The following is a 26443-nucleotide window of genomic DNA, read 5'->3' on the forward strand; positions in this document are numbered from 1 at the left end:
ACCCCAGACAGGCGAGAATGGGTGCAAAGAGCAGGGACAGAATTGAGTCTGTTCATGAAAAATACGAAATCTCTTAGGAGGACAAACTGAAATTCAGAATGAGCTCAATTTCTGTATAAGGAATTTTCTAACGCCTGGTAGAACGTTCTACTCTGTTACATGTTTCTCCTTTCCTTCCCAGGTACACTGAAGATGGCAGAAGCTCACCAAGCCGTGGCCTTCCAGTTCACGGTCACTCCTGATGGAATCGACCTGCGGTTGAGCCACGAAGCTCTCAAGCAAATCTATCTCTCCGGTCTTCATTCCTGGAAAAAGAAGTTCATCCGATTCAAGGTTTTCAGATGTTTGTTTAACCTACCCAGTCTTTGCCTTCACAGCCAAGAACGGTTCTCTATAGGTCGTGGAAGTAGAAGTATTTTGGGGTGGTGTTTGGCATGTGGTTTCTGTTTCTGTGGTACTTAAAGCTTATGAAACACGTTCACCTATGTAGGCTCAATGGATTGAGGAGGTTCTGGGAGATGGGGTACACATGCTTAGAAATCGGGGCTCAGAGAGGACAGCAGGAGAAGACAGAGTAAAGACAAGAGTCCACGTCTTCTGCTGTGAGCCCAGTGTCCTTCACTGTAGAAAAGGACTTTTTCCCAAGTCCATAAAACTTCAGCAGTTATTATTTCATAAGCATCTTGCTGATAAAATGTCAAGGCACTGAAAAAATGCCCATGTCAATTCACATGCAGTTGACTTCACTGTGTGTTCTCAGCACTCCTCACCTGAAGCAGTGGACATTTATTTGCTCTTTTAGCCTAAGAGTTTTACATTTGATTCTTGTTTTTAATTTACTTTGGCAATCACAGAAGGAATGAATGCATGTTTGGCAAGTTCAACCAAATGGAGGTGCAGCTGGAAAAGTGGACGTGTCCCACGCTCCAGGGTGGCTACCGTGCAGTGTGTGTCATCTGGTTTTCCTTTTCAGGGGTAGCAGAGGTGTGGAGGGCTGGTGGGCAAGCCCCCGGGGCTCCTGGGGCTCAGCAGGTGGAGCCCATCCCTTTTGCCGCTCCCCAGTCCTTACATCCACAGCCGGGGAGGGGGGCACCACCTGCTGGGGAGAACCTGGGAGACCAGGGCTGAGCTCTGCCCATTCGGCTGTCCTCCCTCCAGCAGATCTAGGAAAGGAGAGATTTGGGGCAGGGGGTCACCCCCCACACACACAACACACACACACTTCAGCCCAGGGGATATGTTCTCCTTGGAGTATTTTAAAGACCTTGTGGTTCAGCTGAGGAGGCGAGACGTGCAAATATACGGTCAATAGCACGTGACCACGTGACATCTGTTGGTTATTAGGGGACAGTGTGTGGCTCAGGGGGCAGGCAAACTGCTTTCCGTGGTGTGGTTCCCACGGGGAGGGCATCACAAACGGGAGACGTTTTATCAGGAACCTCCCTTCGCCTCCCTTCCTTTCTTCTTTTTTTTTTTTCTAATCTTAATTTATCAAATAAATTAAAAAATTTTTTTCAAACAAAATAAAGCAAAAGAATACGGAAAACAAATATCCTGAAATAACTTCATTGCTTCCAGTATGCTCCTACCATACCCGAAGAGAATCAATGAACCATGGTCATTGCTGAGCATTCTCATATCGTTATGATTACCCTCAATATCTTATCTGTTCTTATTAGGTTATTGTTGGATCTTACTAGATCTTCTATTTATTTATTTTATTTTATGTTCTTTTTTTTTTTTTTAAGGAGATTTTTTGCTTCCTAGAGCACCAAAAGATCCCCTTTGTTTAAACTCTCTTTTTCCTACCTCTTCCAATCATTGGGAATCCAATAGGATTAACATCCAGGGCTGTAAGTGTCTCCAAAAAGTGGGCAGAGAAAGGGACTTTGATGGTGTTTTGTGCCGTTGTCCTGGTCAAATCAGCATCCTCTGAAGGTGGCTTTAGGGGACAAGAATCCCCCCCCGCAACTGGAAATGTTCAAGCATACCCAAAAATAAGATACTAGATTAAGTCCCCCCACCCCCCACCCCCACTGTTACCTTCCAGCTTCAACAATTATCCACCTTTTGCCAGGTTTATCTTGTTTCATGATCCCCCCCCAAAACACACACACACTTTTTATTTTTTGCTGGAGTCTTTTAGAGCCTGTGAGTGTCCTGTGAAAGCCTTGGGGTCGAGCAGGCATCTTGGTTGAGGAGAGGCGAGGGGTGGCTTTGGCGTGGGGGTCCGGGCATCCCAGGTGGCAGCGGCGGAGGGAGAGGTCTTTGTGAGAACTCCAGGACCCACCCACAGCCGTGGGTGTCGTGGGGGGCTGACATGGAGCCCAGGGACTCTGTACGTTAACTAGTCCCTCAGGGATTCCAAAGCCACAGGGTGCTCTGTGGAACTCCGGAGTTTCCTGGCCCAGAAGTAGAGAAAGGGAAGGAACTGGGAAAAGGTCAGAACTGTGCTGGGAGATGAGCTCTCTGGGGAAGGTTTCCAGCTGGTGACGGCAGGCTCACTTCGCCGTCGTGTTGCCAGCCACCTTCTCCCCCATCTCTGACGGTCGCAGGATTGCAGAGCTGTGTGGTTAGTGGGGGGTTCCCTTTCGCCGTGGGGCTTGGAGGTGCAGGCCATCGCTCACGGCACGTGTGTTTGTTTGCAGAATGGGATCATCACCGGCGTGTACCCGGCCAGTCCGTCCAGCTGGCTTATCGTGGTGGTGGGCGTGATGTCAACCATGTACGCCAAAGTGGACCCCTCCTTGGGAATCATTGCAAAAATCAATCAGACCCTCGACCGGACGTAAGTGATCCCATCAACCCTCCCATTATCTCAGACGTTACCGAGATTTTTTATTGCCAATGTTTTAAATAGCTTTGCAGATGTAATGACTGAAAACCACCTGCTCTAGATTTGATGGGAAGCTCTTGCTGGCTGTTCTCATCTTCCTTCCTTCCCGTCTTCTGGGCTGGGTGGGCTCAGGCTCCCCGGAGTTCAGGCCGCCTGCTTGTCTGCACACCAGGGGTGAGCACGTGCCGGTGGCCTGGGACCCTGCAGGAAGGTGTCAGAGCGTGAGGCTGTGGCACACGGGGGCCGTGCACTGAGCCCGGCCAGCGGGGTCCTCAAGGGAATTTCTCCTCACAGAAGTGGTTCCCAACCCAGACACGTCTTTGCATTTTGAGTCCATCCTAGAGCTGACTGTGACCCTTGGAGGTGATGACCTTGGGGTACTCTGGGGAGGTCTCAGGCCCTTCGATCCTGTCAGAGGGGTTTAAAAGCCCTGCAGGAACTCCCCACTCTCTCCTCTTGGAATTTTAGATTTTTTTCAGGAGCTTGTAGCAGACTCTCTTTGTCCCAAGTCGTGGCCCGGAGGTGCCTTGGGGTCTGCGTTTTCCTCCACGCAGGTTCCTGGGGCCTGGGGTTTTGTGCAGCTCGGGGCTGGTGTCCTTTAGTCCACGGGGTTCCAGGGGAGCCCCGGATGCAGGTGTAGGCTAGTCTACCGTGCTCAGCCGGCAGCTGCAGCCATCTCCCACATCAGGGTCTCCATCGTATCCGGGAGGAAACATCCACAGAGGGCCAGTTTCCTGCCCAGGGTCATGGAAAGTGGAGCTGGGAAAGCTGGAATTCCAACCCAGCCTGGCCAGCTCCACAGTCTGTGCGTCCTCAGGACACTTCTAACCTCCCTCAGAGAACCTTCCATAGACATACATAAAACAAACACTGCTGTTTATTGACGTTTGAGTGGACAGACAGTGGAACACAGCGACGCCTCCGTACCTGCTTTGCACCTGTGAGCTGCATGTGACCACACATTTTAATTTTCTAGTTTGAAAGTACTTCAGCCTTTTGAAATGTCCGTGGCTACGCCACGTCAAATGTTCGATTCCATCTCTTTGGCGTTTGGTTCTGCTCACAAACCTTTTAGGTACAGACTAGAGAGATAATGCCTGAGCCCTTGCTCTAGAACCCAGCTTTGTTTTCCAGGCCAGGAGGTGCGTATGGAGGTGAAGTCAGATGTGTGTGTGTCGGGGGCGGGGGGTGGGTTTGCATAATCAGAGCGGGGTGTGTCCGTGCATTCCCTGGGCCCCAGTATCATGGCCAAGCTAAACAGTGGTGGTGCCCAGCTTTATAACCTAAGCCTGCTTGTTGTTTGTATTTACACATTATGTGGTCTGAAAGGAATAAACTAGTACAGTGTGGCATAAGGTAAAACCCACTGCTAGTGACTCAGCTGGATTCTGATGACTCTAAATAAACAATTAATCAGGTTTAACTTAACGATGTGAATGTGGCCATGAGATGCACATACAGGTGTAATAGGTGTCCCTAACCCCAGAACCTCATTTTGCAGAGAAGCCCCCAAGACACGCGGTTTACCGAGAGCCCTTGCACCCTCGGGTTGGCTGAAGGACTCTGGCTGGTGCCTTTATTAGCGTCTGCGAGGAGCTGTATCGAAATCCTCCATGTTTTCTTGGCTTCGTACTGGGCCTGGAAGCCCATCAGCCTCGGGGTGGCTGGGGACTGGGAAAGCTGGGGCAGACCTGGGGCTTGGGGCCCCCTGCTCCCCTCTCCTCTCTTCCGTCAGGTCCAGCGGAGTTGCAGTCCGCGCAGCCGCGGACAGAGCTGGCCGCCACACTTGGGGCCCTGTGCTAGTCCTGCGTACTTTTCAGACTGTCGCGGGTGTGACACAGCTTTTTAATTTACTCTCTAATGTACGTTGAGTTTTAAAACTGGATTACGTTTAGAAGTATTGACTATTTAAAGCCCTTTATAATCTGGGTCTTTATAAGATTTACTTCTCTGTCCTTTTGAACCTTTTGCTGTAAACTGGGTCAACCCCGGCCCAAATTTAGAACGGCAGGTTAGGGGTCAGCCCCTTCCAGCTCCAAGGGCCACCGGGGACTGTCCTCCTGCAAAGGATCTGCAAAAGATCTGTCCTCCTGCAAAGGATCTGCAAAAGATCTGTCCTCCTGCAAAGGATCTCCTATAGTCCTGGGGAGCTGCTCTCAAAAAGGGCAGTCACATGTGGCCCCGGGGAGCCACTCTCTCTGTCCTTTCCCAGCAGCTTATTAATGGATGTGTTTTTTAAACGAAAGCTTTTTTTGGCTAATGCTGCTTTTTCTTAAATGTAATTTTATTGAGATATATTCACATACCAGATACTCATCCAAACTGTAGTGATTCACAGTACCATCCTATAGTTGTGCATTCATCACCACAATCAATTTTTTTTGTGATTTTTTAAAATTCAGTTTTATTGAGATATATTCACATACTATGCAATCATCCATGGTGTGCAATCAACTGTTCATAGTACCATCATATAGTTGCACACACAATCAATTTTTGAACATTTTCATTACTCCCCAAAAAATAAAAATAAGAATAAAAATTAAAAAAAAAAGAGCATCCAAAACATCCCATCCTCCATCCCCTCTATTATGCATTTATTTTTTGTCCCCATTTTTCTACTCATCTGTCCAGACACTGGATAAAGAGAATGTGAACCACAAGGTTTTCACAATCACATGGTCACACCGTGTAAGCTACAGTGTTATACAATCGTCTTCAAGAATCAAGGCTACTGGGTTGCAGTTCAACAGTTTCAGATATTCCCTTCTAGCTATCCCAATACACTAAAAACTAAACAGGGATATCTATATAATGCATAAGAATAACCTCCAGAATGACTTCTCGACTCCATTTGAGATCTCTTAGCCACTGAAACTTTATTTTGTTTCATTTCTCATCCCTCTTTTGCTTAAGGAGATTTTCTCAATCCCACAGTGCTGGGTCCAGGCTCATCCCCAGGAGTCATCTCCCATGTTGCCAGGGAGATTTACACCCCTGGGAGTCATGTCCCACGTAGAGGGGAGGGCTAATGCTTCTTGTATCAAGTTTCCTGTATGTATATATATAAAAAAAAATATAAATATATAAAAAAATACTGAGCCTGTTGTTCTTAGTTTATGTTAAAGTACTGTTGGAGTTTTGTGGGCATGTCTTTTTTCTTCAGTACTTAAAAATATAAAATGGAGATGGTCCAAATGAAAGTTTCAGAAGTCCATAAATCTAAATTTGCTTGTAGATTAGATTATCAGAAAAGGACATACAAGTTTAAAGGGGAGACTGCAGTGAAACTTGAAAGCAAAATTTGCAGGATATGGAAAGATGTAAGTTTTGAAACAAAAGTTATTTTACCTTAGAGATATTTGTTTCCATGTCACATAAATATTATAAAATGTTAAACTGGTGATTTTATATAAATGTTGGAGATGCCTTTAGTTTATGCATTGGCTGTTCTAATCATTTGAAGCACATTTAAATTTTTTAAATTTTTTTATTTTTTGTTGAGATTGTTCACATACCATACAATTGTCCAAAGATCCAAAGTGTATAATCAGTTGCCCCTGGTACCATCATACAGCTGTGCATTAACCACCACAATTAATTTTTTTTTCAATTTTTAGAATATTTTCATTACTCCAGAAAAGAAATAAAGACAAAAAAAAGGAAACTCCAATCCTTCCATACCCCTAACCACCCCAGCTCCATTATTGATTCATAGTATTGGTATAGTACATTTGTTACCTGTTGATGAAAGCATGTTAAAATACTATTAACTGTAGTATATAGTTTGCAATAGGTGTATTTATTTTTCCTATATGCTTCTCTATTATTATCTTCTAGTTATAGTGTCATACATTTGTTCTAGTTCATAAAAGAGATTTCTAATATTTGTGCAATTAATCATGGACATTGCCCACCACAAGGTTCACTGTTTATACATTCCCATCTTTTAACCTCCAGCTTTCCTTCTGGTGACATATGTGACTCTGAGCTTATCCTTTCCACCACATTCAGACACCATTCAGCACTGTTAGTTATTCTCAACGTGTGAAAAAAACTTTTTGCAGTCTGTAAAACACCTAAATCAGAAACAAAGCAACAAAGAAGTACGAGCGACTGCATTTCTTCTCATTTTTAAAATACATAAAATACTGTAAAATACATCCTTTCCCATAGCAATTGAAAACATTTTCTGTAGTCATGTTTATCATCCAAATGATCATTTACATGATCAACTTGTTCACTTTTGATGATAACTATTCCTATCTACATAAAAAACAAGCTTTCTTGGGGGGTATAAATAGTTGAAATAATAATGTTTTGCTAAATTGAGCTTCCTATGAGGAATTGCAAAATGCAAAGATATGTTTGTGGCGGGGGTGAGGAGCAGGGGAGGTGGCACATAAAGGGCCCGCAGTGGCCGTGAGCCCCCAGTTGAGAATGGTGTGGATCTGGGGTGTCTTCCTCGTGGGCAGATAACCTCAAAGCGTCGCCCCTGTCGTCATCCTCCATCCCTGCAGGGAATGGCACACTCTCCCTCCCTGCACAGATGAAGCTCAATTTATCTTCAAGATCACCAAAGACCACCGGAGCAGACCAGCTCGTTCCGAGGGCGGAGGGGACATGCAGGGCTCTCTGGGCAGGGTGGGATGACCGGCACGAGGCCGTCCTCTTGGCATGGCCGCCTCCACCATGGAGCGTGCCCCCCATCTCTTGTCCCCCACGCTCTCCTTCACCTGTGCCTTGTCCACGTGTGGCTGCTCTCGCTGCCCCTTTGCCGCGCTCACGCCCGTGCCACTTGTCCGTTTGTCTCGGCAGGGGCTGCATGTCCAGCCAGATGAAGAACGTGGTCAGCGGGATCCTTTTCAGCACGGGCTTGTGGGTGGGCCTCATCTTCCTGATGCGCTACACCCTGAAGGTGCTGCTCTCCTACCACGGATGGATGTTCGCCCAGCACGGCAAGATAAGCCCGGCCACCAAAATCTGGATGGTAAGGGGACCCCGTGCCTGCTTTTGAAACGAGGAGACTGTGTGACCCCTCCTCGGACACTTGCTTTGTGGCTCTGGCATGGCCCTTTAACTGCCCGATAGGCTTGGTTCACCATGGCGCCTACATTTGGGCCAAAGTGCGTTTATTTTCTTTAACGATGCTGGGACGTTCTGAACTTTTTATACTGAATGCTCTGCTAGGTTTGTAATTCGGTGATCTGTAAAATAACAGTGCCGTCCGGCCGCTCTGTAGCATTTCTGACCGACTCGGAACTGGGTGCCGTGTGGTTCCCCGTGGCTGACCCATCTAACTGGGGTGTCCGTGACTCAGCTGAGCGTCTAGCATGCTCCACTAACCCTCCTTGACCCTGGGCCCGAGGTCACCTGTCTAAACTAAATAGCTTTGTCTTGTACAGGGATGTTTGTCTGAGTTCCATTATTTAAAGGTTTTATGAGCTCGGGTTTTCTAAAAATAAAGCGTCCAAGGTAGGGATCGTCTCAGGATTTCTGGGGCCCCTGAAAACCCTGGCAGTGTGTCTGTACCTCTGTCCGTTTGTAGTGGTCGCCTTGAGTCCAACCTAGTTCTCTGGATCCAGCCGTTGTGACAAAATATTTAACTTTGTTAGCCCCTGTTTGGTTATATGGTCTAAATGACTTTTAATGACTCTGATGAGAATTGGAGGTTTTTCTTGAAACTGTTTTTCCCATATGGGATATTTCATGGTTTTAGCAGCGTAAGTGAAGTGAGCTGCTAGTAATCGTGATGGGCCCTGTTGGCTGCTCAGCGCTCCATGCCGTTCCATGTGGGCACCAGGCAGTGGTGCCCATGAGCGGGCAGGGGGCGAGCCAGCTGTGTGGGGTGCCCCCACTGGGCCCCAGTCCACCGCACAGCCCTGGAAGTCTACTCTTCTCCAAACCAGTGTCCCGCTGTTGCGGGGATATAAAATTTCTGATTTCCAGGGAAACTGAATTTTACAGCTAGAAGAGATTCAGAACTTGTTTCCCGTGCTTCTAGCATCCGGTGGCACTGCCTGCGGCGGAGTTCATGGCTCATTTAGTGCTGAGACCCATCTCCCTGGCACTGTGTTTCCATCAATGCCATTTTCCACCTGCCCTGCTGTGAGCCGTGGGCTTTCTCTGTGGTCTGCTCAGCCTGCGAGGACAAGTCATTAACCAGGCTTGGGTCATTCCAGCCTCAGGAGACAGTGGTGGGCAAGTGTGTGCTGTCCACCAGGCTCGACCGAGATGGAAGGGACCATGTGGCTTCCTACGCGGTGGCTCGAGGCCCAGGAGCCTCAGCTCAGACCCTGCTCCTGTCCTGGAGCCTCGAGTGTCACTCCCCCATGGCCAGGCAGCAGTGGATCTCTCTGTGCCCGCTCTGTCTCAAGGCATCATCAGGCCTAGGCTGTCTTCAGCGTGGCCGTGTTTGTCAGAGCCTGCAGCTGTAGGGGTGGAAGACGGGCTCAGGGGAAATGAATCACCCCCAGAAAATCAGTAAATGATTGGCAAATCGTGTGCAGTTGAGCACTGGCTTCTGACCTTTAGCATGGCCTTGTCTTTTAAAATGTACCCTTTTTTTTTTTTTTTAAGGCTATGGTGAAGGTGTTTTCAGGCCGAAAGCCCATGCTGTACAGCTTCCAGACATCCCTGCCGCGCCTGCCCGTTCCAGCCGTCAAGGAAACCGTGAGCAGGGTACGTGGGGCTCCAGCCCCCACTGGGGCGCCTGCTCAGAAAATGCCACTAGTCCTTTTGATTAAGAAAGGTTCATGTCTTAATGATGAATCTAAACTAATGTACCGTCACTGGGCTATATTCTCTCCGCGGTGGACCTTGTAGGGTTGTATGGGAAACTTTTTTTTTTTTTTTTTTTTAATTTCCCTGATATCTCAGTGCATCGCAGGTGTTTTTAAAAACTACGTCAGGTTTGATAGGGAAAATGCTTGGCGAATGTTCTTGGTCTGATCGGTGAGGTCTTGAGACAGCTACTGAGTGTCCCTCGGCCGGCCCTGGGACAGCGGACAGTGGGAGTGGCCCTTGGCCCCAGTGTCCATCTTGGCAGAGACTGCCTATTGACACCCCCTGCCCCCCTATCTCAAAGTGGGTGCCCTGGTGGCAAGGCACGGGGCCAAAGATGGAGTACAAGACCTGTCCTCGGGGCAGCCGCTTTTCTCATTTATCCCAAATGGAAACCCCGTCCCCATTAGCAGTCACTCTCTGTTCCCCCTCACCCAGCCCCCACAGCCACTCACTGCTCTCTGTCTCTGTGGCTTTGCTTATTCTGGACATTGCCTGTAAACAGCATCTTCCAGCATGTGGTTGCTTTTGGCTGGCTTCTTTCACTCAGCATGATGTCTTCAAGCTTCATCCAAGTTCCTGTTAACGGATGCAGTGTTTGTCAGGGGTGGGGGGCTGAAAATCCTGACCCCAGCCCGCCGGCCATGGCCTGTCAGCCTGACCATCGCCATCCCCCACTGGTGCTCGGGCCGCCGCCTTATGGCCCCCACAGCGCTTGGCTCTCAGCTGCACCACCCCATCTCATCGTCACCATCTTAGGTCAATTGAGAATAGAATTTTTAAAAAATCAAATAATGGAAACAAGTCATATTGAAATTTTCTCATTAACCAGTGGCGATCTTGACGCTCTAGAATTTACTTTGGTGATTTTGTGGTGATGCGGGATTTGGGGAGCTCTTTTTGGCCAATAAAGGATGAAAACATATAATTGTTGAATTATTGGTGACCTAAGACATCATTTGCCTCGGGAGTTAGTTAACCTAAGGACTAATTGAGCCCACTTGGGGAAGATTGTAAAATCTTTACATATGTAAACTTTTTCCCTGGGCAGACATAAGACAATGATGGGGTTTGGTCAAATTGTTTTAACATTGCCCCCTCCATCCTTTAATCCCAGTATCTGGAATCAGTGAGGCCTCTTATGAAGGAAGACGACTTTAAACGGATGACAGTGCTTGCCCAAGATTTTGCTGTCAATCTCGGACCCAAACTACAGTGGTATTTGAAGCTGAAATCCTGGTGGGCTACAAATTACGTAAGTATACATGCAGGCTATTTTTCTTGACGATTTATCGCCCCTATGAAAATATGAATTGTTTGGAGCTGGGATAACAGAGCTGATCTTACGGTTAAGATTGGCCAAAATCACAATTAGAGCCCAGATGCCTTCTGCTGAGTGGCTTTACCTGCTGGCAGGGCAGTGCTCAAGGAGGGGAATTTGCTTTCTCTCCTGGGCAGGATGCTCCTCGTTTAGTTTGGGAATCCTGCTGGTCTCTTCATCAGAACCTTGTGTTGAGTTATTTCTCCTGTGGTTGTGTTGTCAGCCGTCTGCTCTTGTCCTCTCTTTTGCTTCCTTTTGAGCCCACGGACATCAGGCTTTGAGCTCACTGGGTCTGGGAGGCTGCTGGTGGCTGTGGCACAGGGTAGACCCTCTATGGAGCAATTTTTGAGTTGGTTATAAAATCAAATCGGTTTTTTTAAAAATTAGTGAAACATTTATTGCTTATTCTCCATTTCACCTTTTTTTTAACCATCCATAAATTAAAAGTGATATGTCTTCTATCTACGTCTCGACTTTAAAAATGAAATCTGTACAGTTCTTGCATTCTATCTAGATGTGGCCCCAGTAGATGCTGGAATGATGGCGTAACACACCAGATAGAAAGCACGGGATGTTCTTTGCCAGGCGGCTCCTGTCCTGCTGTTGGGTGACTCTTCTGCGTCTTTAAGCCTGTTGTCTGTCTGTCTCTCCTGTTTGCCCCTGACAGGTGAGTGACTGGTGGGAGGAGTACATCTACCTCCGAGGGCGCGGCCCGCTGATGGTCAACAGCAATTACTACACCATGGTGAGTCCGTGCGTCCGGCCTGGTGTCCGCTGGGGACACAGGTGTGACAGGGTGTGTGCCCTGCGGAGGTGGCGTCCTCCCCGCCCTCCCTGCAGCCCGGGAAACTCTTGGTCCTGGTTCATGCCCCAGGGATGAGGGAGTCTGGGACCTGCTCTCCACACCACAGAACCACCCGGAAGGTCCTTGGGTCTTTGTGCCTAAGCTCAAGGGCTCTGAGCTATTGCAGTGAAATTTGGATTGCAAAAATACACTCATGGCACACAGGAATTCCTCCTTCTACATGGCTCTAAACCTCTGCTTTCATCAGTTAGGATGTGACTCAAGCCCCCCGGTGGCTTTGGGCTCATATCCCTGCATCTCCAGGATCTTAGGGACAGTGGGGTGGCCAATGGGCTGCCGTGCTCAGCCTCGTCTTCCTTTCCCCAAGATGCCAAGAGGCCCGTGCAGTGCATTTAGTTTTCACGTCTCTTTGGTCTTTGCTTTGGAAACACTGATGTTTTTGTAACATGTAAGCCATTAATTGGTTAGAGGGCCCCCTCAATTTGGGTTCTGGGCCACTGTTGAAAAACTTGTGACTCGAATTCTTTCTCTTTCCCTTTCTTTCTTTCTTCACTTCCTTTTATTATCTTCTACTTCTTATTTTTCTTTGTCATTTGCTTTTTCTTTCTTTGTTCTCCCTTTTACTTTCCTGTCTTCATTTCCTTTTTTCCTTTAGAGACAATCTGCAACTTACAGAAAAATTGCAAGTGTAGGACATAGCACTTTTTTCCCCTGAACCATTTGAAAGCCATGCTCCGGACGCCCTTCCGCCCCCAAACACCTTAGCATGCGTTTTCTCCAGACACAGGCACTCTCCCGCATGACTGGGAAGTTAGGCTGTCCCGTTACTGTCCCTGCCCTGCAGTCCTCGGGCCCCAGAAAAGAGCACCCGGTTCTGCATCCTGCGTGCCTTTAGTTGCCTTGTTGCTTTAATCTCCCCGTTCTGCTCTTGTCTTCCTGGACTTTTATGCCCCGACACTCGTGAGGTTTGTGAGCCAGTTATTTTGCTGACTGCCTCTCGGCTCGGGTTTGTCTGTTTCCTCCTGACGAGACCCAGTGTGTGTGTCGCTTTTGTGGGAACATCACAGAGGTGACCTCTCGCTGCGTCCCGCCTTCTGCATCCTTCCCAGCGGCCCGTGATGGGTACTTCACACCGACGCCCTGAGTTAAGGCGGCAGGTGCCACGGCGGGTGCCAGCTTCTCCACCGGGAAGCTAGTTTTTCCCCTTGGATTTCATAAGTATTTTGGCGGGGTGATAGTTTGAAACAATGTCAATATGCTGTTCCTCTTGAGACTCTCAGTTTATTCAATTTATTAATTCATATCAGTAAGAACTCATGGTTTCCTGTTTTATTCAGTGGGCTAAAATCCAGTTCTGTCATTTATTTGGGTGCTCAGTTTGGGCTGGATTTGGCCAGTGGGAGCTCCTGCAAATGGCTTCTTTTCCGTTATATTCTTTTTCTTTTCCTTTTTTTCCTTTCTTTTTGTTCTTCTCGCTTTGTCCTTTTGATGCATCCCCCTTGTTCTTTGAGTACTTTATTCTTTTCTGGCACAAGATGTTCTGGGCTTATCTTGTACCTTCCCTGCTGGGTGACGCTCACGGGCTGTTCCCCTCAGTCCCGGCTGTCACCCAGGGCTCCCGCTGCCTTTGTTATCAGTTAAAGTGATCATCTCTTTCTGCCCACCGCGTACTCTGTCCTGTTTTAAATTATCTTTGGTGGGCTCGGGCAGTTTCACAGGTTTCCATTTAGTTGGCGTGCCCAGTTAGTTCAGGCTGAAGGATGAACTCCCACGCCTTCTGTTTACAGTACCGCGTAGGGGAAGTCTTGCCCCGTCAGACATGGAACCCATCCCAAAAATGTGTGCAGAGAAAGGAGGTGCAACCTCTCAACATAAAGTCTGTTCAAACATTCCAGTTTCTACCTGGATCTTCAGCTTAATCCCATCAGCCATTGCACCCCCACACCCACCCAGTCTGACTGCAGCCCCCACTCGGGCTTCACCCACAGGTCTGGAGTCACGATGCTTGGGACTCGGGGTCCGAGACCCCCAGGAAAGTCTCTTCTCCACCCCTGGAACTTTTACCCACATGTGTACATATGGCGTTCGGTCCCCAGCTGGGGTCAGGCCCCTTTGATCTTGATTAATTTATGAGGACCATTGCCCCCTGTTGTGTGAGGTTGGGTTCTCATTGTCATCTTTTGTCTTCAGGCTTTAAAAATTCCTCTAAGCCAGGGTAAATACAGCAGATTTGTTCAGGGCCCTTCAGTATTGGGGGACCAGCAAGGGCTCCCCTTGGTCTACCCATCCTCTCATAGTACCACGTTAAGCCCTTTCTTTTGACCCCATAAATGTCCACTTCATGAGTCCCATTTCTTAATAGCCATTTAAAGGTTTCCACTAGTCCCTTGATTCTCCCTTTTGTCATTCCCCAGTCTCTTGTGAATCGTTCTAATTTTCCTAGTTATATGTTGTTTCAGCAGAATTTTCCCTTTGGAAAAATTTTCCCTCTGCTGCCACAGCCCAGGCCAGCCAAGGAGTCTAGGAATCAGCTCCAATCGCCTCCTTTACTTTCATTTTAGCTGTTACAGAGAGCAGGAACCCAAGGATTGTGTATTTAGCTTGTTTCTTATTGTTTCACATTTCCTTGTGTATCGGAACTGAACCTATCATCTCTAAACCCCAGTGGCAACTTCTGCCCCCGATGACTGATCTCAGTGCAGCTGCAGCTTGTACCATTGGTGACCCAGTGGCTCTCAGGAATCAAGGATTTGTCAAGCCCTGCCTTCTCTTTTTCTTTTTCCCAAATCATGCATAAGTCATGCTTCAGTAGTGAGGGCCATTCTACAAACTCCACTTCTGGTGTCAGCTCTGGGCAGGGGTCTCCTAGACCACCCTCAGGTTGGGTCAGTGACTCCCTGGAAGGACTCACAGACTCAGAGAAGCTGTTCTCACGATTCTGGCTTATTACAGCAAAAGGATACAGATGAAAATCAGCAATAGGAAATGGCAGGGCCCAGCCGTCCTTGGCCACTGGAGTCGTGTGGACAGCACTTAATTCTCCAAGAAATGACGAGTGACCACACGCTCGGGGTAACGGGGAAGGTCCCCCCAGCCTCGGTGTCCGAGCTTGGCTGGCCATGAGGGCCTGCTCGGCTGACCTCAGTGCCCCCACCCTCCAGCCACACAGCTGAGCCCCTTGGCCGAGTCCCCACCGGAAGTCACATTCTTTGCATGAATTAATCTGGTCTGGCCCCAGGCGTACAAAGACAGCTCTTATCAAGGAAGGACTGTCCAGGGGCTAAGAGGTCACCCCTAGGAGCCAGGCAGGGGCCAGGGGTTTAGAGGTCACCCCCAGGAGCCAGGTGGGGCCAGACATGTAGGTTTTGGACAGCCCAGATCTGCTCGCTTGACATTTTACTCCAAACTTCTGATTCCAGTCCAACTACAGGGTTCGTTCTTGTTTTCTCTCCCTGACAGCAAGATACCTGGTTCCTGTCATCCTTTACGTGTGTATTTATTTGCTCACTCCCCTGTATGAAATCTGTCTCCCATTGCTGCTGCCACCCCTTTCCCCGTTTGGATGCCTTCTTGCCACTCCTGAGCCTGGTCACCCTGCCATGGGCTGCCCATCCTGTGCCAATGCCCTTCTCCCTCCTCAAGCTCTGTCCCCTTGTCCCAGTCCTTTGCCTTATATAGACGCACTTCTGGGCCACACACAAGCCCCTTCCTTGCCCCTCTCGGGCTCCGATATGTCCTGCTGGCCACCCCCCTCGAGGGGGTGGCTCCCCACCCGCACGGTGCCCCTTGCCCAGCGCCCTGCTGTGCGATGTCCCCCTGCCTGGGTCAGCTCCAGGCTCTGCCCCTCCTGGGGTCTCCAGAACCCAGCTGTCCAGAAAGAGAAGGAAAGAGGTGGAGGAAACGTTTCTTCTTTTTAAAATTTCTTCTTCTCATGTTGCACTATTTTTTACAATCACTTTTTACCGAGCATAATCTTTATTTTTTCCCTCCTCACTTCCTTTTTTTGTTTCTCTCAATTTTGGTTTCCCACTTTCCCCCATGCCCCATCCCTTCTCCCTACACTCTTCCCTTCCTTTTTAAAAATTTTAGTGGCTTATTAGGCAGAAAACAAACTTTTCAGGATCTGTCTTCATGTTTTAGCCCCTCTCTTCAAATAACAGAAAACCCATCTCAACTGGTTTGAGCAGTAGGGCGCTCGTGGTCTCCCCTAAACCCAGCCTGGGGGTCGGGCCGCTCCTGGGGGCTCCCTCGATTTCCACGCCTCCCGGGGTTCAGGTCTGCATCTGGGAAAGGGCTGCAGAGTTGTGGGTTTGCATCCGGGCAGACTGGGGTCAGGGGAGGGCACGTGCACCCCAACCCACGGCTGACACTCGGGGACTAACGAGGGTGTCCTGGAGTCGTGGGAGAGGCCAGGCACCACACCAGCTGGGGATGCCCGGCCCCGAGGAGTGGGCAGCAGGGGCTGAGCCACGCTCTCCCACCTGCCAGGCACGGAGACTTGGCAAAATTTAGTCCGGGTGTGTGTCTGCCTCTTCCTGGCATGGAAAATGCAGACGCGTGGAGGTGTGTCTCAGAATTTAGAAAGCTGCAAGCCCCTGCTGTAAGCTGGATTCAACCTTTGGTTCTTTCTCATTTACAAGACTTCCTAATTGTCTAATTGCTCCTGATTTTTTTTCTGCTTTTCTTTTTACAGGTTGTATGAGGATAGTTGGCGGGTGTGTGTGTGTGTGTGCGCTCTGTATCTTTTTTTTATTCCTTTTGTTTATCGAAATACATAAATAATTTACTTTTTGTTCTATAGTTTTTTAGAATGTTTATGTCTTTTTTAATATCTTTTCTTATTATAGAAGTTATAGGTTTATAGAAAAATCTTGCAGAAAATTTGGAGTTCTCATACCACCCTCCCCATTATTAAAATCTTGCGTTAGTGTGCTACCTTTGTTTCAATTGATTAAACGATATTATTATAATTATACTATTAACTATGGTCCATAGTTTACATTAGGGTTCACTGTTTGTGTTGTACAGTCCTATGCTTTCTAAAAAAAATTTGTTCTGGTAACATATATATAACTGAAAATTTCCCCTTGGAATCACATTAAAATATTTAATTCATGGGTATTAATTATGTCCGCAATGCTGTGCTACCATCACCACCATCCATCAACAACACTCTCCCATCACTTCAAACAAATTCTGTACCAATTAAGCATTCCCTCCCCAGTCCCTGCCCCCAGCCCCTAGTAACTTGTACCAAGTTTCGGGTTCTATGAATTTGCTGGATCTTTAACAGCTTAAGAATTATTTAGGGCCGTGGCTCTAAAATGTTAACAGGATACACCTGACACAAGTACAGAAAATTACGTTTCCGTTTATTTTCCTGGAGAGCAGAATGTGCTAACTGCATGGCGTGCTCTGCGTGTGTTTAAATGAACTTCTCCCCGTTAACGGTCTCCGCCCTGGTGCCTTCCCTTTTCCAGGACTTCCTGTACGTCTTGCCAACACACCTGCAGGCGGCCCGGGCAGGCAATGCCATCCACGCCATCCTGCTGTACAGGCGCAAACTGGATCGCGAGGAAATCAAGCCTGTAAGTCGATTGGCTGCTTCTTAAAAAACTCCTTTCCTAAAAGCTGTCTTGAAGTGTAACTGACATACAGCAAACCACGTGTTTGATCCATTCTGACTTACATGGATATATATGTCAGCATGCAGGGAAGACACGGAACAGATCTGTCACCCCACCGGTTTCCTCGTGCCCCTTTGTAATTCCTCCCTCCCTCCCCGCTCCCCCATGATGCCTGATCTGCTGTCACCCCAGATTAATTTGCATTTTCCAGAGTGTCATAGACATGGAATCATTTTTTTTAATCTTCATTTTATTGAGATATATTCACATACCACGCAGTCATACAAAACAAATCGTACTTTCGATTGTTTACAGTACCATTACATAGTTGTACATTCATCACCTAAATCAATCCCTGACACCTTCATTAGCACACACACAAAAATAACAAGAATAATAATTAAAGTGGAAAAGAGCAATTGAAGTAAAAAAGAACACTGGGTACCTTTGTCTGTTTGTTTCCTTCCCCTATTTTTCTACTCATCCATCCATAAACTAGACAAAGTGGAGTGTGGTCCTTATGGCTTTCCCAATCCCACTGTCACCCCTCATAAGCTACATTTTTATACAGTTGTCTTCGAGATTCATGGGTTCTGGGTTGTAGTTTGATAGTTTCAGGTATCTACCACCAGCTACCCCAATTCTTTAGAACCTAAAAAGGGTTCTCTAAATTGTGCATAAGAGTGCCCACCAGAGTGACCTCTCGGCTCCTTTTGGAATCTCTCTGCCACTGAAGCTTATTTCATTTCCTTTCACATCCCCCTTTTGGTCAAGAAGATGTTCTCCACCCCACGATGCCAGATCTACATTCCTCCCCGGGAGTCGTATTCCACGTTGCCAGGGAGATTCACTCCCCTGGGTGTCTGATCCCACGTAGGGGGGAGGGCAGTGATTTCACCTTTCAAGTTGGCTTAGCCAGAGAGAGAGGGCCACATCTGAGCAACAAAGAGGCATTCGGGAGGAGTCTCTTAGGCACAATTATAGGGAGGCCTAGCCTCTCCTTTGCAGCAACCATCTTCCCAAGGGTAAAACCTATGGTAGAGGGCTCAACCCATCAAACCACCAGTCCCCTATGTCTGTGGTCATGTTAGCAACCATCGAGGTGGGGTAGGCAAATCCCCTGCATTCTCCACAGGCTCCTCAAGGGGGCACTACATATTTTTTTGCTTGTTTTTTTTTTTTTTTTTTAACTTTTTTTTCCTTTTTAAACCAACTGTATGAAAAAAAAAATTAAAAAAAAAAAAATACAATAAAAGAACATTTCAAAGAGACCATGACAAGGGAGTAAGAAAAAGACAAGTAACCTAAGATAACTGCTTTACTTCCAACCTGTTCCTACTTTACCCCAAGAAAGTTACCTAATATAGCAACATTTCTGTGAACTTGTTCCTACTATATCCATCAGAAATTAACAGACCATAGTCATTCCTGGGCATCCCCAGAATGCATGCCTTTCTTTGCCTGGCATCTTTCATGCAGCGTTATTGTTCTGAGATTTATTTTTCCTTGTGTATCCTAAATGGATATACAGCTGTTGTACTTTAGTTCTGTAATTTGCCGTTTGAGGAAACCCTTGTTGCTTCTTCTTTTCTTAAAAAATTGATTACACTCGCAATATTATTCTGTCATCATCACCAATCATTAGCAACACTTTTCCTCACCCCAAATAGGATCTCTACCCATTCAGCAATAACTCCCCACCCTGCCCCCTAGTCTAGCCCCTGGTAACCTGTAGTCTACTTTCTGTCTGTGAATTTGCTTATTGGAGGTATTTCATATGAGTGAAAATCATACAGTATCTGTCCCTGTGTGCCTGGCTTATTTCACTCATTGTGATGTCTTCAAACTTCACCCACATTGTAGCATGGATCAGAACTTCAGTCCTTTTTCTGGCTGAGTAATATTCTATTGTATGGATAGACCACATTTTGTTGATTCATCTGTTGATGGACACTTGGGAGGCTTCCATTTTTTGGCTATTATGAATAATGCTGCTATGAACACTGGTGTGCAAACATCTGTTCATGTCCCTGAGTTCAGTTCTTTTGGACATCTGCCTGGTGGTAGAATTGCTGGGTCACATGGTGATTCTCTGCTTAACTTGCCCAAGAACCACCAGCAGCTGCACCATTTTACATTCCCACCAACGATGCACAAAGTTTCCTATTTCTCTGCATCCTTGGCACACCGGTTATTTTCTGTTTTTTAAATAATGGCCATCCTTGTGGATGTGAACAGGGTATCTCATTTTCATCTTGATTTGTATTTCCCTCATGGCTAATGAGGTTGAGCATCTTTGCAGGTGCTTATTGGCCATTTGTATATCTTTTTTCAAGAAATGTCTGTTCAAATCCTTTGCCCATTTTAAAATTGGGTTGTTTGTCTCTTTTGTTGTTGATGTATGATTTGCAACTATTTTCTCCCATTCTGTAGGTTGTCTTTTCACATTCTTGATAATGCCTTTGATGCACAAAAGTTTTGTAATTTTGATATAACCAATCTACCTGTTTTTGGTTGTTGTTGCTTTTGGTATATTTTGCCTAATACAAGGTCCTGAAGATTTCCCCATGTTTTCTTCTATGAGCTTTATGATTTTAGCTCTTCTATTTAGTTCTTTGATACATTTTGAGTTAATTTTTGTATATGGTATGAGGAAGGAGTCCAATTTCATTTTTTGCATGTGGGTATCCAGTTTTCTAGCACCGTTTGTTGAAGTGACCCTTGTTTGTTTTAGAAGAAAAAATAATTTTGTTGGTGAGATATTCATAGAAATAAGGTCCTTCTTCCATAAATATTCCTTTGAGTTAGGTATCAGTTTATAAATAATTGATTAGAATGTGCTATTTAGGAAGGAATTGTATAGGAATGACCCCAACATGGTTAAAGTCCCATAATGAAGCATGGTGTCCCAGCGGAACAATTTTTCTTTATACAGTTTGGATAAGATTCAGTTGATCCATGCTGTGTGTACAGAAAACACATCCAGCGTTTACATGTATGATCTTAGTTTGCTCCTCTTCTCCCTGTGGAATTTGTTGTTTGTTTGTTTGTTGAAACATACTTTTATTACAGATTTTTGTTTTGGGATCCACGGTTCCGCTCTGCTCTGCCCAGTGGGAGCGAATGTTCAATACTTCTCGAATCCCAGGAGAGGAAACAGGTGAGTACGGCTCCACAGGGTTCCCTTCAGTCAACCAGCACTTCCGATCCTTGCTCAGAATGATGATGTTTAAGAAGGAGAATGAAGACTATGTTTATGTTTTCTGACCATTCCTCCGATTGTAAGTGACTATTCGTTCCTCCTGAAGAATTTCCTTTCTGTCTTTTAGGCCTAATCAGTGGACTTATTAAGACTCTAATTTCTCTTCATTTAAAGGTTATCTTATAGTGGGCTTTTACAAGGTCTGGTTAGAAATACCCAGTATTTCTTCTTTGGGAGCATTTTGCTTGGGTCCGAATACAGAGCTTATTGTGGAATGAACTCTGCTTTCATGGTCTGGAAACCTGATCCGTGGCCCAGTTGTTCAGTTATCAGCTGCCTACTGGGGACCCACGACACCCTCTTTCTACATAGGGTGGCCCCAAAATTTTATCTTCCAAGCCAAGACACCCTGGAGAATGGAAGGAGGGACAATAGGCAACAGCTAGGACCGTCCCAGGCAAAGCAGGATTTGGGCTATCCCGCCTGCCAGCCTCTGTTTCCTCACTTCCAGTGCGTCTCCCTCTTGGCATGTGGGCAGTGAGATTCTGACCGTCTTGGTTGATGAGCTGGACCCTGTGCTCACCTCCGTGGCCGGCCATAACAAACTCCGTCGCTGCTTTTGAGGCTGATTCTGAAGGGTCCCATGGTTCACAGTATCATCTCCACAGGCAATTTTAGGACATATTCATTACTCCAAAAAAAAAAAAAAAATCCCCAAACATCCCCTACTCCTTCTCTCCTCTATTACTGACCCTTAGCATTAGAGCAGTACATTTGTTACTGTCAGTGAAAGACTATTAAAATATTACTATAACTATAGTCCATAGTTTGCAGTAGGTGCATTGTCCCTTCTATTGCTCTATTATTAACTCCTTGTGATAGTGATGTACATTTGTTCTAGTTCATGAAAGAACATTTTAATATTTTTTCTAACTACATTTGTGTCCATAAAGAATATATATCGTCGTTTTTTGCGTTAAATTTCATTTAACTGGTTATTGATGCATCCGTTTGTTTTGTTTGGTTTTTTACACAGCTTGTTTTTACTCAGTAAAACATTTTAAATTGTAGCCATGTTGATCCCTTAGATCTAATCCGTAACTAAAACTGCCCTATAGTGTTATCCTATCTCAATTAGCCACAGTTTATTGATCAGCTCTCTTCCTTAGGGGCAGATAGATTCTGTCCACTTTTTCCATATTATACGATGCTGCACCCTGGTTGGCTTAAAGAACAGGAACTTAACTGGCTCACGGTTTGGATGCTGAAAGTCTAAAATCCAGGTGTCTCCAGGCCACACCTTCTCTGAAGCCTGTAGCCTGCCAGTGCTGGTGGTCCTCGTCACGTGTCGGATTTCTCTGGCTTCTGCTGACTTCTGATTTCTTCTTTCCTTTACTTGTAAGGACTACGGGCATGTTGGGTGAAGGCTCCCCTCATTCCGCTTGGCCCCACCTTACCTGATAACAACATCTTCAGAGGTTCTTCAAAAGGGTGCACACCCACAGAACCAGAGGGTTAGGACGTGAACATGCCCACTGGGGGGGGGTCCCCAGCAGTACAGAAAAGAGGCTGTGTCCTCCATTTTTGCCAACGCCAGGCTCACCAAGTCAAGCAACTTAATACAACGTTGATTGAACATTTAGGTTTCTTCCTTTGAGAATTTTGTATTCATGTATTTTTCCCATTTTTTTTAAGGGGTTATCTTGTTGTGATTGATTTGTGAGAGGTCCTTTATATTTTTATTTTTTTTTAATTCATTTCATTGAGATACAGTCACATACCATGCAGTCATGCAACACAAATCGTACATTGGATTGCTCACAGTACCATTACATAGTTGTGCATCCATCACCAAAATCAATCCCTGACACCTTCATTACCACACACACAGAAAAGTAACAAGAATAGTAATTAAAATGAAAAAGAGCAATTAAAGTAAAAAAAGAACACTGGGTGCCTTTGTTTGTTTGTTTGTCTGTTTGTTTTGCTTCCCCCATTTTTCTACTCATTCATCCATACACTGGACAAAGGGGAGTGTGGTCCATATGGCTTTCCCAATCACACTGTCACCCCTCATAAGCTACATTTTTATACAATCGTCTTCAAGATTCATGGGTTCTGGGTTGTAGTTTGGTAGTTTCAGGTATTTACTGCTAGCTCTTCCAATTCACTAGAACCCAAAAAGGGTTGTCTAAAGTGTGCGTAAGAGTGCCCACCAGAGTGACCTCTCGGCTCCTTTTGGAATCTCCCTGTCACTGAAGCTTATTTCATTTCCTTTCACATCCCCCTTTTGGTCAAGAAGATGTTCTCCATCTGTGGGAGGTCTTTTAGGGTTACAGATGTATTCTCCAAGTCCACTTGTCTTTCATTTTTTTCTGATGCCTTTTGTCATGCCAAAGTTTTTTATATTAATGTAAATTAGTATTACAATTCTAGGTAACATCAAATTTAGCAATCTTTTCCTTTGGACTTTTTGTGCTTTATTTAAGAAATCTTTCCTCCTCCTTTAAAAAGCTTTTAACTTGCTCATATAGATAGATCTTAAATCCATCTGGAATTGACTTAGTATATATTGCATGAGACAGGTGTCTAATTTCATCTTTCTGCACACTGTTTTAATTTCCTAGGCTGCAAATACCATGAAATGGGTTGTTTTAAACAATGGGAATTTATTTGCTTACAATTTTGAAGCAAGGGAAGTGTCCAAATCAAGGCATCATCAAGGCCATGCTTTCTTCCCAAAGACTGGCTGCCAGCGATCCTGGGCTCCTCTGCCACACGGCAACATCTGCTCCTCTCTCTCTTGTCTTCCCAGTTTCGCTGATTTCAGCATCTTCCGTGGCTTTGTCTCTCTCTCTGAATGCATTCTGTTTATAAAGGACTCTAGTAAGAGTATTAAGACCCATCCTGAATAGGGTGGGTCACACCTTAACTGAAGTAGCCTTATCAAAAGGTTCTCCTTACAAAGGGTCCACACCCACAGGAATGGATTAGATTTAAGAACATGCTTTTCTTGGGTACATACAGCTTCAAACCACCACATGCATGGATCACATATGGAATTAATAGCTCATCCCCCCACTAATTTGTAGCCACCCTTCCCCACTGCCATTATAAACATATCTTTCATTTATGTGTGGGGCTGATTTCTGTTCCAAGAATTTGTCTATGTTGTCCCACTACCAAGCTGTGTAAACTGTATAGTGAATCTCGGTATTTGCTAACACGAATCCTGTCTTTCTCAAGACTGCCTTAGATTTTCCTGCTTTCACATGTAGCTTGGGATTGGCTTGTCAGTCCCGTGGAATTCTGTTGGAATTGCATTGGATGTTTATCCTGGTGGGAAGAGTTGCCATCTTTGCAATATGGAACCTAAACTGTCCACGAGCATGGATTAGTTCTCTGTTTATCTGGGTCTTTTTTTTTTTATCACCAAAGATTTTAATAAAATCTTATAATTTTCTCCGTAAGGATCTTGCACTACATTTGTTAGTATTATTCCAATGTACTATTTTTGTTGCTCCTCTTAAGTATCTTTTTCAAGTTGGTGGCGCCTGGGGTGTTCGAAAGCAAATGCATTTTATAAATTGAGCTTATATCTAGCTAGCAAGTTGACTATATTCTTTTTAACAGAAACAGTTTCTAGATTTTCTTGGATTTTCTGTGGCTAACCCATAGCTGTGGATGACAACTTTGATAGTTCATTTCTAATCCCATTTATATCTTTTTTCTTATTTTATTGCATTGGCCAGGAGATCCAGCGTGGTGTAGAATATGCATAGTCATGCATTCTTTTCATATGTCTCACTTTAAAGGGAAGGTTTCAGATGACTGTTTACTGTAGGTTTCTGGTAGAAACCCTTCAACTGGTTAAAGAAGCTCCTTTCTGTTCCTGATTTGTTAGACACTTAAAAGAAAATAAATCGAGAATGGATATTGGCACACCCCCTGCTTTATCTAGCCAGTACCTTTTCAAGTGTCATTCCCTGGGAAAGTGGGGCAGGACTTTCTCAGAATCTCCAGGCGGGGTTGGGACCCATCGTCTTATGGTTTCTTAGCCTCTTAGCCTCTGTAACACTCAACGTATTTTTAATTCTGCCTTTTATCACGTGTCTGCCTCGTTCAGCCATCACTGTGTGCCACATACCAAATGGCACTTGGGAGGACGTGGTAGGTGTTTGTTGAGTGAATTTACTTGACCATACCTCTATTATGTTTAAGCTTTTTAAGTTTCTTTTTGGGGTGCTGTTCTTGTTTGCTAATACTGCAGAATGCAAAACACCAGAGATGGATTGGCTTTTATAAAAAGGGGGTTTATTTGGCTACACAGTTACAGTCTTAAGGCCATAAAGTGTCCAAGGTAACACATCAGTAATCGGATACCTTCACTGGAGGATGGCCAGTGGCGTCCAGAAAACCTCTGCTAGCTAGGAAAGCATGTGGCTAGTGTCTGCTCCAAAGTTCTGGTTGCAAAATGGCTTTCTCCCAGGACGTTCCTCTCTAGCAAGCTTGCTCCTCTTCAAAACGTCACTCACAGCTGCACTGAGTTCCGTCTCCCTGAGTCAGCACGTTTAAATGGTTCCACTGATCAAGGCCCACCCTGAATGGGTGGAGCCACGCCTCCATGGAAATATCCCATCAGTTATCATCTACAGTGGGGTGGGGCGCATCTCCATGCAAACAACCTAATCCAAAGGTTCCAACTTAATTCCCACTATTATGTCTGCCCCACAAGATTGCATCAAAGATTATGGCTTTTTCTGGGGGACATAATACATTCAAACCAGCACAGGTATATTTGCATTATTTTAAAATTAAATTCAGTTTTATTGAAATATATTCATGTACCATACAATCATCCATGGTGTACAATCAACTGCTCACAGTACCATCATATAGTTATGCATTTGCATTTTGACACACTGTCTTTGTTCAGTGATTTTCCACTTCCCTTCTAAGAACATATTCTAAGTTGCCCTATTGCAATCAAGCAATAAAAAATAACCACACTGTTGAGTGCTTACTTTATCTGAGCAAGTGCTTTATGGACATTGCCTTTCAATTCTTGCACAGCCACACGAGACAAGGGTAACAATTATCGTCTTCATTTTATAGATGAGAAAATCAAGGTTTAGAGAATTTAAGTAATTTGCCCAAGGTCACACTTCCAGTGAGTGACAGAGCTGAACTTAGAACTCGTTTTGTCTGATTCCAAAGCTCTTAACTCCTAGTCTGTACTTCATCCTTTAAAAAGCCCCGAGACAGGAATGCTTTCAGGCGAGTAGAGTAATGCCGAGTAGTACATCGCCTGCCCTTGTGGACGTCGGGAGTGTAATTATTTTGACATCGCTCTGACCACGTCACTCTGCGTGTGTCCCCATTTTGCGCTGTGCCGCAGACACCATCCAGCACATCAGGGACAGCAGGCACATCGTCGTGTACCACAAAGGACGGTACTTCAAGGTCTGGCTCTACCACGACGGCAGGCTGCTGAAACCTCGAGAAATCGAGCAGCAGATGCAGAGGATTCTGGATGACCCGTCGGAGCCGCAGGCTGGAGAAGCGAAGCTGGCGGCACTCACCGCAGGAGAAAGGTGGGCAGCTCCTCCGCCACCGCCGCCGTGGTTTTTAAGAGGTTTTGTAAGCACCTTACGGTTCTCTCCCTTACCCAACAGCCCATGAGGACGGGGGGGTGTTTGTATTGGGGCCTGCAGAGACCCTCGGAACAGGTTCCAGCCCTTGCTGGCTTGGCTTGGCTCCCTGGTTCCACCCTGGCCAGTTGGCCACAGCACTGGGCACGAGGACGGACAGAATTGGGGGGTTTCCTTTGCCATCTGTGGGCGTGATGGGCAGATATGTGTGGAGATGG

At 45.9% G+C, this 26443-nt stretch overlaps 1 protein-coding gene across 1 annotated transcript in view; it reads left to right on the forward strand.

Moving 5' to 3' along the window:
• Positions 1 to 26443, forward strand: part of CPT1A (carnitine palmitoyltransferase 1A) — a 77499-nt gene that overhangs the window by 26232 nt on the left and 24824 nt on the right. Inside the window, exons 2-10 of the mRNA XM_037838500.1 lie at positions 182 to 333; positions 2649 to 2788; positions 7655 to 7826; positions 9416 to 9517; positions 10737 to 10874; positions 11608 to 11685; positions 17226 to 17333; positions 20445 to 20532; positions 25973 to 26168. Of these exons, the coding sequence (XP_037694428.1) occupies positions 193 to 333; positions 2649 to 2788; positions 7655 to 7826; positions 9416 to 9517; positions 10737 to 10874; positions 11608 to 11685; positions 17226 to 17333; positions 20445 to 20532; positions 25973 to 26168 (1163 nt within the window). The 5' untranslated portion in view covers positions 182 to 192. The remainder of the gene's footprint in view (positions 1 to 181; positions 334 to 2648; positions 2789 to 7654; positions 7827 to 9415; positions 9518 to 10736; positions 10875 to 11607; positions 11686 to 17225; positions 17334 to 20444; positions 20533 to 25972; positions 26169 to 26443) is intronic.

This window comes from Choloepus didactylus, chromosome 6 (genome assembly GCF_015220235.1).
Source record: "Choloepus didactylus isolate mChoDid1 chromosome 6, mChoDid1.pri, whole genome shotgun sequence".
NCBI classification, from domain to species: Eukaryota; Metazoa; Chordata; class Mammalia; order Pilosa; family Megalonychidae; genus Choloepus; species Choloepus didactylus.